This window comes from Prinia subflava, chromosome Z (genome assembly GCF_021018805.1).
Source record: "Prinia subflava isolate CZ2003 ecotype Zambia chromosome Z, Cam_Psub_1.2, whole genome shotgun sequence".
In the NCBI taxonomy this organism is placed as follows: domain Eukaryota; kingdom Metazoa; phylum Chordata; class Aves; order Passeriformes; family Cisticolidae; genus Prinia; species Prinia subflava.
This window is the reverse complement of record NC_086283.1, coordinates 44,977,485-44,997,958: the sequence shown is the minus strand read 5'-3', so window position 1 is coordinate 44,997,958 and position 20,474 is coordinate 44,977,485. Positions and strand designations below refer to the sequence as shown.

The window sequence follows — 20,474 nt, the reverse complement described above, 5'->3', positions numbered from 1 at the left end:
TCCTGGTAAGCACTTAAATACTGCAATCTTGATGAGTGTTGCATTTGTGTGTTTGGTACTGTTGGGTTTTTAAGCAAGAAGGAAGACTTCTTGCTTCAAGTCGTGTTTGGCCAGGACTGTCACCTGCTGAGATACAAGCTTGCTAGAAAACTGTTAACTTGTTACAGTATGTGTCTTTGCTTCACCAGTGCTGCCAGATCAGTGTTACTTTAGATGAGATGCGCTTTCTCTGCATTCCTGCAATTGGCCTTTGAGGCACCAGTGGTGGCATCTCTGAGGCAGGCAGGAAAGCAGAGGGCAGTGGCAACCCTCAGCTGGCTCACTGGCAGTTAACTAAATCTGGATTCCAAAAAAAGTTTAGGAATCTCACAAACTGCTGTATGATGTATGTACTTAATTTGATTTCTTCTTACTTCAGTTGAAGGAAATTTGAGACTTTATTAGACAACAGATTGTTTACTAAGGTCACAGATTAAAACTGGCAGTTGCAAAACAAACCCAATAGAATTATGTTTTAGGTAAAATAATAAATCATTAGGCATACAGAGGATTTTATTAGTGATTTGAGACAGATAAAGCACTGCAACTATAAAAGAAAATGTTCTAATGTGGTTAAATTTTCTCACAAAAGCCTTACAACTAGAAAAATATCTAAATAATCTTACACCTGCAAAGTAAGGGATTGAATAGCAGTGCATAAACATGGGGATAAGCTTTTTGCACTTTTTTTTTCTAATAGGGAATGTTATTTCTGTCAGCTCTCAGGCAAAAAACACAACCATTTTCCTAAATGTCCATTTCATGTGCCTTGTGAATGTATATCCAAACGTGTACGTAGCTCCCACAGCTTTACCCTCCATGTACATAGTTCTGTTTTCAATGGAAAAAACAAATGTTTAGAGGCTAATAGTTCATAGTGTGTTAACTGAATATAAAATTGATTTAGTTCTCTGAGATGAATTAGAGGAACATTCTGTGCTGTGTCTTTGTTTTCTATAAGCAAAAATAAATTCTGCAAGCCCATTGGAGTTTTAAATATGATATAAATGTCATACATAATCATAACAAATATGCAAAATGTTTTCAAACATTTGTATTGTATGGAAGCAATTACTGGCACCAACTGTATCACACACCCCTCTGATGGGCTAAGGCCAAAAGAAATGAAGGTCTCTAAACAAAATTACTTCGTGTAGGCGGGAAGAGAGTGAGTTTTAACTTTTTTGGTGGAGCAACACAGAGTCATATTTTAATGCAAATCACATACTCTGTAACACAAATGAATACTAAAAAAAGAGAATACTCCATGTTAGGCCTCTGTTACTTTTTTTTATTCTGTTACTTGTCTTTCTTGTCATTCTCTGTCAAAAGACTTGCAAAGAAGACTGACATCTTTGTAGTAGAAATCTTTATGCTATGGAGGGTATAAATACAAATGTAGCAGGAAGTGACTTCTCCATTTGTTTTGCAGCCAACTCTCTGATTGCGAGAGATAGCATATTGCATTTTTTCTCAGCATATTAATTTTACTTCTGGTAAACCAGCACTGCCTCTCATGCTTCAAATTCATATCTGTAAGTTATTATGATTGTTCTGCCAGGTCTACCAGGTCCTTTGCTCGGTGATGCATTTGCTATTGTGGATGTTCAGGGCAGCCTTCTGAGTTCTGCTTTCGGACATCAGTGAAACTGTCTGTAACACATAGTTTGTACACATGGAATGGAAACAAGTACTCCATGTTGTCTACTTCAAATAGATGCTTATTTTCATTCAGAGAAATGTGTTCTCATGTGTTACTGATGGTCACAGTCCTTGCATAGCTCCTTCCTCCAAACTTTGGCTCTTGCTGATCTTTGTGAGCTTCTAATGCTTTCTATCCTTGGAACATTCATGGCCCTTGAGAAGCCTGAATGCCTTGTGAACATAAATGTCCCCTTCTTCCATGTCAGTTGGTCTAATGAAGGACATAGCATTTTCTAACTATGTTATTTTTCTGTCTTTTAAAGGAACGAGCCTGTCTCTCCTCATGTCTTGGCTTCTTAATTGTTGGCAGCTGTGCTACCTTACTGCACACAGAACAAAAGCCTCAGGAGTCAAACTCAGAATATTTTACCAGCTTTTTCATAAAACTGCAACATCACTTCTCTGAGGAGATACTTTTTCAGGGTCTTTCCTGCTGTGACTTGTCATACTGATGGGTTGGGATTTTCCCCAGAAAGATGTAACTGTGGTGTTCTTGCTTCATGCACATGCTCTTGAGTCTTTATGCCACCCCTTTGTTTTCATGTGTCATCGTGTGTGGTTATGTTCTGCATGGAGCAATGTACCAGGTGAATTCTGAATAAGGAACTTCATAGTGAAAGTTCAAAGAAGTTAGATTTTTTCCCTGTTTCCTGTGACAATGTAAGTCATGTAATAAATCTTGATATTACATTCACGATTTGTTAAAATCAACAATTAGGAATTCACAAGCAAAGGGCATTGTATTTTTTGACCCATAGTTTAGTTGAGCAGTATGTCTCAATGCTGCTACTGCAGGCAGAAGAACTTTTTGAAAAAATGCAGTAGCAGTGGGCGTCATGAACATTGTATATCTGTGGAGACATAAATAAGCATGATGGTTAGAAAGTTTTGGATAAAACAGTTTTGACACTATGGATTATGCATCTGAGTACAAACTAGAAAGCTGAGGAGAATAGAGAAATAGATGAATATTTCTGTTAGGGCATGGACTGCACAAAAGAGATTGGGATCATTTTACACTATTTGTATGTGTATGGGTATTAAGAAAGTATCTGTGGATATAATGTCATACAGAAGACTACACTTTTGTGATTTTTATGATCATCAGAATCCTTGTAAGCCTGTAATTTAGTTACCCATCTCAAATTATCAGAAAATATATAGAGCAGTGTAGATAAAACAAAGAGTACAAACCCTTGTCCTGCCCCCTCAAATTCCTTCTGAGCTTCAGGGTGAATTCCAGTTAATGGGAAAAAAAAAAAAAAAAAAAAAAAAAAGAAAAAAAAAAAAAAAAAAAGAAAAAAAGAAAAAAAAGAAAAAACCACAAAAAACCCCAACACACACACCACAAACAAACAAACAAACATAAACCACAACAAAAAAAAACCAACCAAAAAAAACCCCGAAGGTACTCCCTTTTGGCTGGAAAAGAGAAATTTTAACTCATGTGTGTGTCTGTTAACAGTCAATGATGCTGTGTGAGTGCATGTCCATAAACATATATTTTCCTACATGTGTACACACACAGATGGACTCACAGATACACAGGTTATGCAGATACTGGAGTAATGCTGTTGAATTTTTTTTTTTTTTAATTTGGTGTGACAAACTGTCTGTGCTTTCTGTTGGGTAAAATACTTCTTAAAGTAATTACTAAATTATTCTTAAAGTAATATTTGCCACTTGCACAATTAATTTTCATGAAAATGATCTTTTAGATGTAAATATTTTCTGTATCTGTGTTAGCTGAAGCATAATTCTGATTTTATGTACAGTTTAAAGACTCATCCTTAAAAGTGACTTGTAAATTTGGTTCCCTGATTTAGGACCTGTCAAGCTCTGATTACTCTAACCATTCACTGCTGCGACAGAAGTCAGCTGGAACAGCAAATGAGTACCTACGAGTGTTCAATTAGGCTCCCCAAAACTGAATCCCTGTAGGAGAGACTGTGTATTTTTGTCTATTAAAAGGTTGTATGATATACTATTAAATTGGTCTGGATTAGAATACAAAACTGTTTATTTCTTGGTTTCTTAATCTACTAGAAAAGGTACCTCACTGAAATATTTTCCTGTAGCTTCCATGCATACCCATAATGTTCAGGCGTGTTCTCACTGTCTACAAACCATTTTAATTGCGTGCAGTTTCATGATCGTGTTATGGCAAGTGTGGTTGGATTTGGAGTTATAGTGTGACTTTTCTTCCGTGCTCACATAAGTGGGAGTGCCCATGGCAACTTTGTCTCTGAATGAAGAAGAAATTTGCTAGTTAAACAGATTTGCTTCCTATATGATTCATCAATTCTGTTTTCTTTTTTTCTTTTTTTTTTTTTGTCTCAGGTAGTAGACAGTAGGGTAGTTGGATATACAGTAAATATTGGGGTTCAGGTAATTTTATGCTACACATCAGCATGCAAAATCTTAGTTCTTTTTCTACTTGTCCTCAGATTAAAGTAAAATCTGGACCAGATTACAATTAACAATGAAGTAACTGTAATAGTATGTCTAAGAGTCAGCTAATTCAGATCTTAATGTTACTACCATGATTGTCTTTAATTCTCGTAAAGACAGGAAGTGTATGTATTGTCAACAGAATTTTTTTGGCTTTGCAAAAATCTGCCCATCTTCTTATGGGGGAAACTTTAAAAAAATATTAATAGAAAACAGTTTTATTGATCTTTTTCCTGAATGAATAGATTTTATGTCCGAGGTAAATTTTACTGCAACTATCTCCACCTGTACTGAATTTTGTATGTTCAGTTATTAAGGTGAATTAGAGTGCTAAGTGTATTGCTATCTTTGATAAGCTTCTGTTGCTTCTGTTTTATAATTCAGTCCTTAGCATTCTTCCTCTAACTGCAAGGTTCACTTCATTCAGCCAAAAAAAAAAAAAATGAGACAAGGAAAGGTAGAGAAAACGTTCATAATTGAAAGTTTTATAAATAGCATTTATATAGATGCATATGTATATTTAAAAAGCTTGACCAAATGATGACTTTGACAAAGACTTAACAAACCAGGAGCGTGAAGTGTTCTGTAGTCTAACAGTTTTAATGGGTTTATCTTAGACAGTTCTTCAGTTGTGAAAGTGTCAGTTAATAATTTACCCATCCCAAGGCGCGGTGGAAGCAATCACACTCTGGAGCGCGGTGCTCCTGGGCCTGTCGCGGTGCTGCAGCTCATCTTGACTCCAGAAATGCGCCATTGGATGCGACATCAGCCCTGCGTCTGCACTTTGACAAATGAAGTCTTGTAAGAGCTAAATAAGGCATGGGGAGTTTGGGAAGAGCAAATAGCTCTTCAGCTGATTCCTGCAGTAATGGATTACTGTAAATGTCCATCTGCTGCACATCGGAGGGAGCACCGGTAAAAATGAAAGGATTTGGGGCTTTTTGGTACTGTGTTTTGGGATGGATGTTGTGCTGGTTTTTGTTGTTGGGGGCTGTTGTTTTAGTGCGTTGGTTTTTTTCCCCTTGAAATGCCCCTAACCCTCCTCCCAGCCTACCAGAACCCCAAACCAAAAAAACAACAAAAAAACCCCCAAAAACCAACTACCCATACCCCCCGCCCCCAAACCAACTCAAAAAACCCCTAAACAAACCAGAAACCCCAACTGAAACAGAATCCAGTGTAGAAAACATTTCTAAAGTGCAGAGGAACAGTTAGCAACATTTGCATGGTATTTGGAAAGTAAATTTTCTGTTTTGATGATATATTGCAAGAGCCAGAGTTTTCTACCAGAAATGTGAATGTTTAACATAAAAAAGCTCTGAAATATAGTACATTTACCATCAACCTTTACCATGCAATTTGTTCAGATGCAGTTGTTAACATGAAATCTCAATAGATTAGGCAGTATTTATGTGAATTTTATTCCAGCATTTACTCATTGAATTATCCTGTACTACCAGGATGGTAAGTTTTGTAATTTGTTTTCCTCTATATGAAGAATGCTTCTCCACAAATATTCACTTTTGCATGCATATTTTTTTATTAGACATTATGCCATTCTAAAGATTTACAGTTATTTAATAGTGATTTATTACAGTAATTTATCCCGCCAGCTATGGCACACTTTTACTGGAATTTGTAAATCAAATATGTATTGAAATTCACTAAAAACATGCATTTCAGATTCTAATGAAATATATTTCAAAATTGTTTCTAGAAGTGGGCATCTATATGAATGAACTGCAATTTTCAGTTTCTATTGTTGCATATAACTTTTCCTCCACCTGTTTTATTTACTTGCCAGTCTTGGATGTTTTACGTACTACAGGATTAGTGAATCTTGATGCTGCTGTGTGGAACAAACAGCAATAAAACTGTAGAGTCATTGACTTGGTCTTCTAAGGCATCAATATCAAGTCATGCACCTGATCTGCAGTGATCAAGTTGCATTAAGGATTAGGAAGAAAACCTGAGAGCAATTTAAGTGTACTTTTAATTGCTGATTTTGTGTTGTGATAGAAATTGTATGGCTTGAATTTAGTGAATAATAAGAGACACTGAGCGAAATTAGTATTTGAGGTGACAGAAAAATGTGTTTTTGCTTAGGGCGGGGGTAAAGAAGGAAGGGAGCATCAGGGAGTTTACAATATTTTGTAGAACATTAACAATATTTTTACAGGAGTATTTTTTAATTTTCATTTTTCATTTTTATTTAACTGTAAACTTTACATCTAGTTAATTTTAAAGCTCTAGTGAAACATCATCCTAGTAACACTCTTTTCAGTTTGTTTTCTGATACCTGCTATTCTTGGCTCTTTGAAAATCTGTCGTGAGCTCTGGGTGTGAAGCGCTTTTTAAAATTCCAGCTCTATGTATCAGTTTCCCAATAGTAAAAATCAGGATGAGATAATTCCTTTCTTCTATCTGTTGTCTCTTTTGATTATTCAGGCTATAAACCTTTCTAGACAGGAATTCTCCTTTCCTTTTGCTTGTACAGCACTCAGCACAGCTGGAGCAGGGAGATGGGATCAGCCTGGTTTTAAGTCTCTTAGATTTTGCTTTAATACATATAGGACGTAGCTAACAGCAATGAAGCCATGTCTCAGTTCTTGTGTAAGTAACCCTGAGAGAAACTGTCTACGAGTGAAAGTTCAAAATATCTCAGCTTCTTAGAGAGTTTTATTTTTTGAGTTCAGTTCTGAACTAAAAAAAAAAAAAAAAAAAAAAAAAAAAAAAAAAAAAAAAAAGCGCATCTGTTGCTTCATACCTTGGGGAAAATCAGCTGTTGTTCATTTGTATACAGTTATAGGATTCCAGCTTGCCAGATAAGCCTGTTTTCTTGTTTATCCAAAGATCAGAAATAAACTTTGAATGAATTAGATAAAAAATATTGCGATACTGAAAGATTGCTTTTTAATGTTTTTGAAAGTAAGATTGTCATGACAGGTTTCAAAAGAACGGATGGGAAGTATAACATTTCTAAATGAGTAGCCAAAGATTTTAATTACTATCTTTGAAATCATGAATGCATTATAAAAACACATAAGCAAAAAGACAATTTAAGTACAGCCACCAAAAAAGCAATTCAGTATAAAAATAATGGTAGGTCGCTGATTAAGAAACATTTAGAAATTTATTCCTGTTTCCTGTATGAGGATGAGATAACTTCTGTAGTATGATTGCAGAACATTCCCAGTAATATGGGAGCTGAGAGTTCAAGAGTAATTTCTTAAATAATTTAAAAAATAGGTTAATTTATTTTTTAAAGGACTCTGCATTATTTGGCAGAAAACAGCTGATTTTTTTTTAATGCTTTCTAGGTATTCTTTTTATGCCAATTATATTTGTGCAGTTCTTCCTCTGAGTGAAGCATATGACATTATATAGTCTTCCACGTGTTTACGTTAATGCTTATCCTGTATTCCTTTTGAAAAGTGACCTGCAAAGCAAATAAACCTGCTTGTGGTCTGATTTTGCTTGGCTTAACGGTTTTTATTTTTTCTCCAGTCTTGTTGTATTAATCTTGTATGTGAGAAGGGATTAAAAATACAGGGAAAATTTTGATTGTTCAAATTTCTACATTGCTTTACTCTTTTAGTCTCTTTGATTTAAAACTCACTGAGATTTTTCTACTTTGGAAGGCTCAAGCTTAGAAGATCATCTCTCTAGAACAGAGAGAAAAGGCAATTTTTTGTATTTTTAAGGCAGATTTTCTCCTTCCATCCAAATCCGCTCCTAGGACAAATTTCATCTTTTAAGTAAAATGGGCCATACCTTCCTTTCTTGCAGTTTTACTTAAGATAATATTCTGTTCTGCATCGCACTCCTTGTTAGAGTGACAAGAGAATATCATCCCACTTACAAAAATTCTTCCTTTTCCTTAAATGAAACTATGTTGATATTTGGATTGGTTTGGGGTTTTTGTGATTGACTTCTGATGTGCTCACAGGAAGTCCTGGAAGTGAGTTGGGTGAAAGACGCCTGATAGTTGTAGTACTGTAACTATCCAGTGAGCTAATTGCCATCTCTCTAGTTCTGGTTTTAGTATACAACCAGCCAATAAAACCTGCATTAGCCCTTCTAATAGGTTACTCATTTTGTTGCTCAGTATTGTTTTTCTCAATGGAAACCAAAAGGGTGACATTAATTTTGGGAAAAGGAGGAAAAAACCCTGGTAACTAACTGCTTCCATCCTGAGGGAGCTTGGTAGTTATCATTGATGCTCAGCCATTTCCTTTCCCTGTGTCTTCCTCGTCCTCAGAGAGTTAACATGACTGCAGAAGAATGCCAGCTCTGGGTGAACTTCCTTCACTTTGCATCAGCCATCGTCAGGATAAATTTGTTGCTGTTCGTGTCCTTCCTTCACATTTTCCAAATAACCATCTTATTTTGGGAGCTATCACTCCTTGCTGAGATTGAATCTTGCCTATGTTTCCAAGATGTATTTGGCATAAAGTAGAAGAAGTTCTCTTGCAAAATTGGTGAATTTTTGAAAGGACGTTTATGTATCTCACAGGAATGTGCAAACCCAGTTTTCAGATTAAAAGTAGTAAGAAAAGTAATTTAATTTCAGGTCATAAAGTGTTTATATCCAAAAGACGAAGCTTCTGCTTGGTATACTGCACAAGTAAAAGGCTGAAACACCCACATCCCAGGGGAAAAAAAGGGCATTAGCAGGCACAGCCTTTTGTTATAGGACCCCTTAGCACACAATGGAAGATCTTACAAAAATTCAGACTGAAGTAATGTGGAAGTACCAATTTCCTTATCTGGTTTCAGAAATGTTTGAGCTTTGTCCTGAAGAGGACAATATAGGATCTTTTAATAAGGAGAAGGACATATTATTTCTTCCCTGTTGTACATGTAATAAACTTATAAACACTGTTGAAGTGTGGCACATGATTTTATTGTGAAAGGGTGGTTAGAACTGTCTTTGGGCCTTTTAGGTGCAGGGTAAACAGAAGAGGAATGTTCTACAAACGAGGGCTTAAGGAGCCATGCTACTGTCTGGAAAACAATGCACTCCCCTTTCTCCCATCGTTTAACAAAACCTCACCTCTCAAATCCTTGTTATTTCCATATCAGATAGACTTGGAGATACTTTGGTGCCAGCCCTGTGAGTCTGTTTCAATTACAGTAAAAACGAAATCCGGTTTAGTCTTTAAATGGTATTGTTAGGGTCCGTGTGGGTGAGCTTGCCCCAGGTAGGCTGTATGAGAAAGCCAAGCCAGGAATTGCCCATCCTAGTCTTCCTTTAGAGCATATTTGCCCCTTTTCCCCCAACACTCCTATTCTTTTTTTCAGTTGTGTGAATGGTGAAAACCTGAAAGCTTCAATTTCAGGTCTAGTTCCTAAAGAAAACCAGTGTGGTTTATTTGTGGGTTGGGAGTAGGGGTTTGAATTGGCATAGGCTTGTAGGTGCTTTGGGGCTGGAGCACACACAGCTGTTGGTTCCAGATGCTTGCTATCCAGTATTAATGTGGCTTGTCTGTGAAACCATGGCATCCAGTACTATACAAAGGTCCACACCTGTGGTGGTTTGGAAACTACTCCCAGCAAGAGAAATTTCAGTTTTTAAAGTAAGTTAGAGCAAATTTACAGACATCCAGTTCAGAATAGATAATGTGAAATTCTGTATATGATTTTGGTTTTAAGAGAGATCCAGACACTACTGTTTGTGAAAATTTCAGACTCTTGATACAGAGCATTTTGTTGTTTTGCAGGTGAACCAGGGAAGAAACAAGTTTATTTGCCCCATAATGTCTTAAAATTATAAGAGCTCAACCTCCTGCATTACTGGCATAACCAGTGTGCAGATATTGTAGGAATATACTTACAGTGTTTATATGCAATTGGTGTCTCTTCATCTGCTATGGTAGGAGCACAGAGAACACCTTTTCTGTGGGATGGAAAAGAGAAGGATATATGCTGATTTTCTTCCAAATGTGCTGAACTTTTTCAGATATATTTGCCTTTAAGAACTGCATGAGTTCCACAACTTTTAAACAGTGAGCCAACTCATGTTTGGTTTTTTTTCTGAAAATATGAATGAATTACTAAAATTAGGAATATTTTTTCATTCTATGTTGGAGCCATTTCTTAAGAAATTCACCCAGACTATTGTCTTGTATATTAAATATAACAGAATAGGAAGTATTTCTAGATCACTTTTTATTGTAGATTCTGCTCCTGCAATTGTGTGATTTAATAAAGAAATGGTTTTGTATAGTATCTTTCACACAAATTTTATCTCCAAAACACTGTGCAGAGTTAATAAAGTTGAAAGTTTTTTCCCTTTTTACTAGAAGTTAAGAGACCCAGACATGAGAACAGAGACATATTGTTTCCAGATGAAGGCTGAAAATAGATGGAGAATGAGGGAGAGAAATGCAGCACGGTGGTTCCAGATGGCAGGCATTGCAGAGGAGAAGGTTCTTGCAGCCATGTTGGCCAGGGTGTTCCAAAGGACGAAAAACCAGTCTGATGCCAAGCAGAGGAAACTGAAATATAGAGTAATGGAAGTAATAATGTAGGAAATTTGTCAAATATTTTTAAAGAAACTGTGTTTTGTTTTGTTTTGGTTTTGTTTAACTGAGTGAAGAGCTGGATTTTTGTGTGCAATGAGGATATTTCAGGTGAAAAGATAATATAAAGACTGAGTTTTACTGATGTTCTCTACTCAAGTGAGCAGAGTTTTTTGTTTGTTTAGTTGGTTGGTTTTGGTATGTTTTCAAACAAAATAGTAGCTTGTAAGTATTTAAAAGTTTATTGAGTCTTATTGCACTTCTGAGTAGCTTATAAATTATTTAATTGTCTGATGGATATGTGGCTACCTAACTATAGGGCATGAAATATTCTCTGTTCCTCTAAAACGCTAGAGGAGAGACCTGTTTATAAAGTATTTAGTATTGGTTTTATAATGCACTGTTGTCAACAGGAGACCATGGAGCTCAAAGATCAATCTCATTTTGGCCCACAGTATTAATGCTGCTTTATGAAACTCTGTGACAGGTCACTTAGACAACAGCTCTTAATGAAAGGACATTGTGCCAGTGTGTGGTCGTGTGACTGTCTGTTAGTAAGGCATACTTCAGTCGCTGCCAAGGCTGCAGATGAATCTCTTCGTCCAAGTCCCTGAGGTGACTTTGTGGCTGCTGCTACTGCTGGCCAGGTGATGGAGCTCATCATTCCCCAGTTCTCCAGAGAGAAGTGAGACAGAGAATGCTGAGTTCTTGCTAATGCAGCTTTTCCTAATAGTCCAGAGAGATACTAGGACACTGGGCAGTTCAGACAATTCTGTGTGCTGTGAATGAGTCAGTAATTAGAAAAAAATAGCTGCTCTTAATTCAGTCTTGCATTTGTGCATGCAGTCTTTTCAGCTAATATTCAGCGGCCCTATATACTACCAAATCATCCGGTCTCCTTTTTAGGTAATTTTATTTAATTATGGCATACTTATGATTTAGACACCAAATAATTGCTACTCGGAAGTGGCACAATAGATTATACTATGGAGTAATTAGATCATAAACCTAGCCTACACTTAAGCCCTTTAGGCTGTTGTGGGTTCTAAAGGCCTTGCTTGTTATAGACACAGTTTACTAAAAGGATGAGAATAATGAAATTAGCTACCAAAGAATAAATTGCTTTGTAATTTAGCTTGTACTAGGCTAGCATCCAGTGGACAAGTTCTATGGTTTTAGGATGTTTTTCAGAAAATAAACTTTCAGAGTTTATTACTAAAACAATAAACCTTCCCTAACCCAGATAATCAATAGCTGAACGATGCTTTAATATAGTAGTATACCTGTATAATAATATAGTGATGATCTGTGGATGTAAACCTGTGTAAATGTGGAGTTTTTCAGACTGAAGTGTTTGAATTGTTTTTCTCAATGACTTACATAAATGAGGTTGATGTGTTGTTTGTTTAACCGCTGCTCTGAGATTGCTAATATTCCTGTTGGATCTTGAACTTAGGTTGCAGCAATTACAACTGCTTTTTAAATATTTTATTTTAAAATTGAAATGCAATTATTTTTGTGTCATACATCTTCCTATATTATATTGTATGTCAGGTGTCCTCTGTCTGCTTAATTCCTAGTAAATCAAAGCAGAATATCTAAATCCCGCTATTATTTCAGTGGTGGGCTATATAGGCACTTCATTAAATGCACAGTTTCAATCAAAGTCTTTTGTATCTACTGTGCTTTGAACCAGATTCTCATACCTTAACAGTGTTAACTATTACCATGTGCCGTAAACAATTAAGTAATAAATAGATAGTTTCTTGTCAGAAAAAGACACTGAAAAAAACACTGATGTGACATGAAGAATGGATGTGACACTGCCATATGTGCAGAACAAGCTGGCCTGTTTACCTGCCTGCAAATTAAGGGGTTTGTGCGAAATTTTTGCAGGACACGTAAAATTCTTCTGAGAAAAGCACAGACTTTTTTGTTCAGTGTTTTATCCACATATATATATAGTGATTATTACTAGTTAAAAGCCATGCTCATGTGGAGAATACCTTTTAAACAGCAACTAATCACTTGCAAGATTTAATGTGCACATTCAACAAACTGCTATGATTTGGCATTACATTTCTTTTTATCAAGTTACTTGCTTTTCTAACCTTCTGGATCCTCCATTTAATCAGCATTTTTCATGTATTTGTGTGTAGTTACTGGAATTGTGATTCTTTGGTTCTCTCTTCTTCACATGTGTAGTCAGTCTTCTGTTGCTGAGCAGTCAAACTAATGCATTTGATACATCTCCTTTACAAAGAAGAGAAACATAGGTGTGATCTCCCTATAAAAAGGAGATGCAGCTGGCCTGATCTCCCAATATTGGCTTGTTTAAATATAACCCCAAACCCAAAAAAATCCACAAACAAATAAAACAAAACACCTCACAACCAAAGAAAAACAAGAAATCAAAGTTGTGTATTACTAATCACTTGAGGATAATATGAGCTTTCCTCTAATTTTTATAACATCCTCCATGTTTATGTTCTTCCCCCTCAAACCAGCAAGTGGACACCAACATCATGCTACCTACTGAAGGACAGCATATATAGATGTAATTGTCTTTTCTGTGTGCTTACTTTTTCTGGATTTCATTTTTCTTTTGTTTCTTTAACTTGTTAAAGTGTAGCATCTGCGTGACAAAAATCACAAGCATCTCACTTAGATGTTGGATCTGCCAGCCGTAGGTCACAGTTTTCACCTTACCTTTGCTGCTGCCATGGCTCAGCAGTCTCCATAAGGGTTTTGTGGTATGGAATGCTGATACATAGTTTGGCAAAGATGTGACTAGGATCAGTTGCAGTGTGACAGCTTGATAGGAGCTACAGCTCGTAACAAAGACTCGTGATCAAAAGTTGTCTTTGAGGATAAGCATCCTGTCACATCACTTACTAAAGAAAAGGCTGAATAACCAATTTAGAGTAAATTGTGTTTGAAAATATGATTTTTAATTAAAATGAAAATTCTGTTGAGTTTTGCCATGCTTCAGTTCAACCTGAAAATTCTTCCTAACAAAAGCCAAACAAACAGAAAAATATCTGAAACAACCAAAACCAAAACAAGACAAGAGATGTAAAATGTAGATGTGGACACTTACAAGTTTGTGTGAATTAGGCATGAACATCAAAATGAAAAACAAATCCAGGGATGCACAATAATTTAGATAAGATAGAGGATTCAGCAAGGACATTTGGAACACAGGGCACGGGACCAAAATATATTCAGTCTCATTGTTGCATGATGGCATAATCAGTCCAATGCGTTTTGCTTAAAAATCAGAGGGTGCCTGTTAAAACTTAGGGAAAAATGTTTTACAAAGTAAGGATGTCAGGTTTCAGAGAGAATACAGTGCTGTCAATATTTTTTCTTTAGAATGTGGAAATTTGGGTGGATTATTTTTTCAGAGGAGGTTCCCTTTATTACCCCCCTGCCTTTTTCTTTTTTCATTTTAGACATCTGTTAACATTTCATAGTCTAACAGATGTTGCAGAGTGAGCTCCCTTATATAGTTCTGAGGGAGAAGGAGTTGATAAAGAATGACAATACCATGGGCAATTCACCACCTCTTTGAATATGAGCATCAAGATAGCTTTGCATAATTCTCAAGTATGAGATTATATTGATAGGACACGATTCACAACTTTGTTTTATCTGTAGATAAAGTATTTAATGTGATTGTTACAGTCTCTGCTTACACATTATTCTAAGGAGAAGAATTCTTTCATACTTATGTATATATAAGTATACTTTTTGGAGGCAGTGTGGAATACTCAGCCCTAAAATGTCTTTAAACAACTCAACTATATAAGCTTAGTTGTTTCAGCACAAGCAAGGGCTGATTGTCATGTGACGTAGAGGACCATTTTCATTATTTTGACAAGAACAGGGACAGTTTTGTCCTGACGAGCTATTAGATGAATAGCAGAATGTGTCACATGAAAAACCACTGATCTTTAACCCAGCTATCTACTTAACCAAGCCTAGAAATGAATAGTGAATGTGGGAAGAGCAAAGGCCAGTTTGCTGTCATTACAAATTAGAGAAACTGTTAACATCTGCAGCCAAATGAACCCTGGGACTTACAGGTACTAGCCAGTAAACTGGTTGAGGGTAGAGAGACTTAGGAGAGGGGTTCAGTAACTGTGTATGGTGTGTGTATCTGTCATTACTATTGAAGATTGGAACATTTGTATAAAAAGACAACGTTTTCTGGATCCTCTCCCAGTGACTTTGATGAATCCTGTGAATGAACATCAAATATAAGGAACTCTCCTTTGGAATAATCGATTGCTCTTTATCTTTAAATAGAATTGTAAATGCTAAATGAAGAGAAATAATAAATCTATGCTCACTGCTTTATCTTTTTTTTCCCCAGGAGTCGTCTCGGGGACACTGCTGCATGTACAGTTAATATAAACATTTATACTGAACTCCTAGATGTTTGAAAAACAAATACTGTAAAGATCAGTAACATTTTAAAATGATCAGTTATGGGAATTAATGCTTACAGAAAAACACCATTCTTTCTTGCCCTGCGAGTAGATTCACATTGTCTCCCTACAGTCTTGTTAGCTCATACTAACTGAAATGCAAATTCTTTCCAACTAATTGGACCTCGTTGAACGTACATGTACAGTACATAGTTATATGCATGTAGATTTTTTTTAACTAAATTCCTCTGTAATTATTTTCTTGATTAATATCTAAAGCAGAGACGTGGAACAAAAATCTCTTTAAAGAGTTTACATATTATTGAACATTAAGGAGATAGTAACTGTTGCATGTTTTAACAGCTTAATTAATAATACAGAATAATTGGAACAAAAAGAAGAAAATATTTTTTCAATGTTTAGTCATTTTGAACTATTTGCATTAACCCTTTGACTGAACTAATTAACACCTAAACTGTAAGAGTAATGGAATTTAGAAAGAAGTAAGATACGTTTACATTATATAGCATATTCTGCTGGCTAGATTTTCTTCTTGGCATCACCTGGATTTTTCTGTAATCACCTTTCCTATCCTTTCTTGCCATATGGTGCATTTCTGTATCAGTGGTTTTCAGAGGAGAGATGAAATCAACAAATTATATTTTTAAAAGATTCAAAAAGTCATGCAGATAATATAATTGTCTTTGAAAGTAAGTAATAGGTATTATTTAAAATGAAAAGAAAGAAAAAACTCTTAACACCACAAACGGTTCACAAAGCACAAAACATTTTCAAAAACACAACCAGACAACTGCAACTGCACTCTGTATAAGTTCCATTAGAACCTGGAGTCTGTAGGCACCTCTTCTATTCAGCATCTGGATATTCCCAGGAGGTGAAAATGTAAAATAATTTCACAGATCCTTTTATCTGTCAGCACAAATGCCATTGGATAGAAGCAAAATACTTGCAGAATATACTTGTGATTAAAAATCTATTGAAAACAAGAGGTTTTTAATGCTTTTAAAATGATTTGTTTTAAATAACTTTAGACCCCTTACCTTGACTATGGTGTTTCAGATTCTCATATGGCTAGCCAAAGAGGAGAGTTCGTGCCAGACTTGTATACTAAAGTTGTGGGGTTTGCTTTTTATTTTTCTTTTGTTTTCTTCTTTCTACCCTTCCCCCTCTCCCCCCTCCTCCCCCCCCCAATCTGCGGTCCCATTGCTGTACAGTTGGATGAGGCTTAAACTGCTACTTGAGGAGGTTGGCTTCTGTTGTATTTTTCCTGCTTGGTTACTTTTATCTCCTTATTGACTGCTACTTTTCATATCCCTGTTTGAAATTCAGTATTTCTTGTCTTGGCTTTTCTGTGCTGGCATTATTGTGCCAAGCAAGATGCAGTAGAGACACTGTAAATTTAAGGATGACCTGAGCTGGACTGGGACTGACAGGCTAAATTTTGTTTCTTTTCTGTCATGTTAGCAGGGTAGGGGGGAAATGTATCTTTCTGAAAACGTTCTGAAGCTGGGATGTAGAAGTCACACATTTGACAATTAAATGATAGTCCTCCTTTGATACAGTGATCTGAATGAGCTTAGATTTCTTGTAACGTAGCATTCTGGCCAAGATTGCTGCTTGGGAAGACCAGATTTGGATGTATTAGCTAGTCAGCCTAATAACCCTGTACAGACTGTATTGATTTTCTAGGAGAGAGTTTATGAACTAAATAAACTTGGAGTTGGTGTCTTAATAAACTGCTTCTCTCAGTCTGTCACATTTCGTTACTTAGCTCTGCAGTTTAGGGGAAAAAAAGGCTAATTCTGTTACAGATTGTTCACAGCAGGGTCTCCAAATTAGCCCTTTGTTTTGTAATGCCACCTTGCTTGGGCTGGCTTTGAGCACATTTCTCAGTTTTACCCTAATGAGTTGCAACACTGATAATGTGGCTGATGATCTTTCATTGATTTCACTATCACTTGCTTGTCTGGTAATTGATCCGTTGCTGAGCCTCTAGTTAATTATATCGGCTTTGACATGGCCCGGTCCACTGGGAATTTCAAGTCTTGCAGAATAACAGTTTTAATAAAAGAGTCTATTACTGCAGGTGCTTGCTGCTGCACGCCAGTTGATTTTGTGTGTGTTTGTGTGCACGCGCGTGCATGCGTGTGTGCATGGATGTGTGTGTGGGGGTGGTTTTTTATTCTCTGGGAGAGGAGAGGACTGCAGGACAGGAAAAAGAAGTGGGGGGGGGGGGGGTGGGTGGGTAAGAGATGGAGATAAAGACTGTGAGCGAGAGCACAGAGAGATGCAGAACGGAGAGGAGGAAGCTTGCTATTGACAGTGTCCTTAAGCCTCCCACAAATAACAGCCATTAGTGGGAAGGTCAGGAGCTGAGCATGCAGCTTGACTGAGGCACTGAGTGCCACTTCAGAAATGAAGAGGCTGGCAAATTTTAGAGGGAGTTTGAGGGGCTAATAGCTAGCTGTAAAGGTACAGCCACTGCTGGTACAATTGACTCCTAAGTGTCATTTTCCCCTCCCCAATAGAGAATATTTTTATTGACCACAAGTGGACTTAATATATTTTAAAGCAGCAGTTCTTGGGGTTCTTCCTTGTTTCTTCTTGGATATTGAATTTGCTGCTTCTAAGACTTTTTTTTTTTTTGTACTTAATGGTGCTGAACTGAAGGAAAGTTTAACAGAAAAGCTTTCAAGAGATGTAGGGTCTAGAGGGGAAGGCACATTTGTGTCAACATAGTGTACATCTTCTCATCTTTTCTCATTGCACACTAATGACACAGAGCTGCCACTGAAGCTCTCTTCTGTTTCTTTTGTTGTTTCAGAGTGAGGTTTATTGTTATTCCTGAGTTAAGAAAAAAACAGTGAGTGGTACATTTGTCCTCCTAAATTTGTAGATTTTATTAGAAGATGAATGTTCCTTATGTTGGAAAGGATACCTTTTTTTTTTTTTTAACTGGCCGTTTTTTATGAGATTGCATGAATTTTGTTTTATTTATGAAGTTTTTTTGCAGAGTTATGATTTCTTATCTGTATGTAAAGGATGAAGTGGGTAAGAGAATTTTTCAAATAAGATTAATTTTAAAAAGCCTTTGTAATTAAAAGCCGTATTGCAATAGTACTATTTAACTTGATGTATAGTACTGTACTTTAAGTACAGGAGATCTTAAAGGAAAAACATTGTTTCTTGTGCATTACTTTTTAGCTGTGTGGGACCGGTTTCTTTTCTGCTGAGGTTAATTTCTTTGTTCTTTATGATTTGAAAGGTGTATTGTATCTGCTTCAACTAGCTTCTTAAAAAAACCCAAAAAACTACTTTTGATCTTTTAGGGGAGGGAAAGGAAGGGCTAGCTTTGTAATTTTTTCCGTCCTTTCTTGCTCTCGATGCTGCTTAAGACTCTTAGCAGTGGGCAAGAGGAGTGAGGGGTGTGAGAGATGAAATGTGCGTGTGACTTTCTAGTTTAATTTCAAAAGAAGTTGGATAATGTCTTTTTTCCCCTCTTTAGTAAGAGTTTCTTTTGGGATAGAAACTGACTTCTGCAATTCTTTTCTGGCTAATATTTAGAAAATAACCAGGCCAACTTTTATGTTTTACCTCTAAGTTAATATTGACTGTATTTAATTACTTGCTTCCTTGCTTTTTCTTTTTTTTTTTTTTTTTTTTCTTTCCTTTTTTTTTAGGTTTACTAATCCTGTGTGGTAGGCAAGTGTCAGATGTAACATGCTATGCTTGACAGCATTGTTGAGAAAAAACAGAGAAAGACAGGGAAAGGGCCACAGCCTTTTTTTTCCTCCCAATTCACTCTAATCATTGTGCTACTTAGAGGGAATGTGCGTGTGTGTGTATCTGTGTATCTGTAGACTGAAGGGTTAGTGCAGGATGTCATTTGGTGCCTGACAGTGGAGCAGTGCAGTTGACTCTTTGCTCTGCTATCCAATGACATCCAGTGGCTGAGAGTTTGAAGCTGATGGTTGGGTCTCCTTAGTGCTGCATGCACACCTGACAGGCAGCTGTTAAACTGAGCAAAGGCAAGCTTGGGGAGTCACAATCTATGCATAAATGATAGGGGTCTCTCTGCTGAAGGTGCGAAAGAAGCTCTGACCTTCTCCCCTGAATCCCCCCTTCCCAAATGAAATGCACAGTGCAGCTAGCTTCTTAACTACACTACACTCCTGCTACTGGCTGCCAAGAGGCTCAAAAAATCCACCTTCACTTTTCAGTCAGAAGAGGCAGAAGTGGATGTGAGAGACAGACACACACAGAGACACAGAGAGCGAAAGAGGGCAAGAGACTTGACTTTAAGAGACTCCTGCACTGACAACTCCATGCAGTTCGGAACAAGAACGGCAGCGACCGACTCTGGTTTCATGGGGACATGGCAGAACACTGACACTAACCTCTTATTCAGAATGTCCCAACAGGTATGTTACTTTCGTTTATTTTAAAACATGGAAATTTTGTGCTTTTCCCCCCCTCCTTTTTCTCTTTCTTTCCACGTTTCATTTTTGTTTCATTCATCACTACATAGTTAGCCTCTGAACTGTCATAACTATGTCATTGGAATGTGCATGGTTACTTCATTTCTTCCCTAAGGGCTCCTTTTTAAAAGAAGAAAAAATATTAAAGCTTTAAGTAAAAGCAGAGCATTTGTTTTAAAGTTTCCAAATGGAGCTTTGCTCCTAGTAAGATTGTTTTTCTTTCTTTCTTTCTTTCTTTCTTTGCTTTTGTTTTGTTCCAGCCCTTTTCCCTTTGCTATCCCCCCGTCCCATAAATAAAAGTATCTGCTATCCCAGGAAAACTCCTTTTTCTTCCTGAGTGCATAAGCCCCCCAAATCAAACTGATACTAAATTTAGGGGGCCCCTCAGAACGGCATAATTGAGTTCATGTGTCAGAGCACAGTTTTATTCAGAGGGAAGGAGCGACGAGCCGTCCTGCTGGAGCTGCTGCCAGCACGGAGCTGAGGGTCGTTAGAGGAGACAGTTTCAGTGCTCGGGTCTCTCTTCGCCCGCTCCCTCTCCCTGCTTGTTCCCTCTCTCGCTCCCCCTCTCTCTGCGGAGCTGAGCCTTGGCGTCCTCCCCAGAGCTGCTCCTTCACCGGGGGCCGCGTTTAAGGCAGCTTGGTATGCCGCTTCTGACGGGAAAGCGAAAATGTTACTGCAAGGCCAGTTATAACTGATAATTAATCACAGGAGCCAGTGTCTCCGTACCATGCACTTGGTGATACGCGCCTGGTGTGTTACAGTACATTTTGCACAATTGCTTGGCTCTTCTGGGCGAGGGGAAAGGGAAAACAAGAAAAAAA

The 20,474-nt window shown here is 37.1% G+C and overlaps 1 protein-coding gene across 10 annotated transcripts in view; it reads left to right on the top strand.

Moving 5' to 3' along the window:
* Positions 1–20,474, top strand: part of BNC2 (basonuclin zinc finger protein 2) — a 346,571-nt gene that overhangs the window by 85,244 nt on the left and 240,853 nt on the right. For 8 of the 10 annotated variants that reach the window (XM_063423714.1, XM_063423713.1, XM_063423711.1 and 5 more), the window contains one exon: positions 19,393–19,593. The exons of the other annotated variants lie outside the window; for them this stretch is intronic. In XM_063423714.1, the coding sequence (XP_063279784.1) occupies positions 19,393–19,593 (201 nt within the window). The remainder of the gene's footprint in view (positions 1–19,392; positions 19,594–20,474) is intronic. 10 annotated transcript variants of the gene reach the window in all.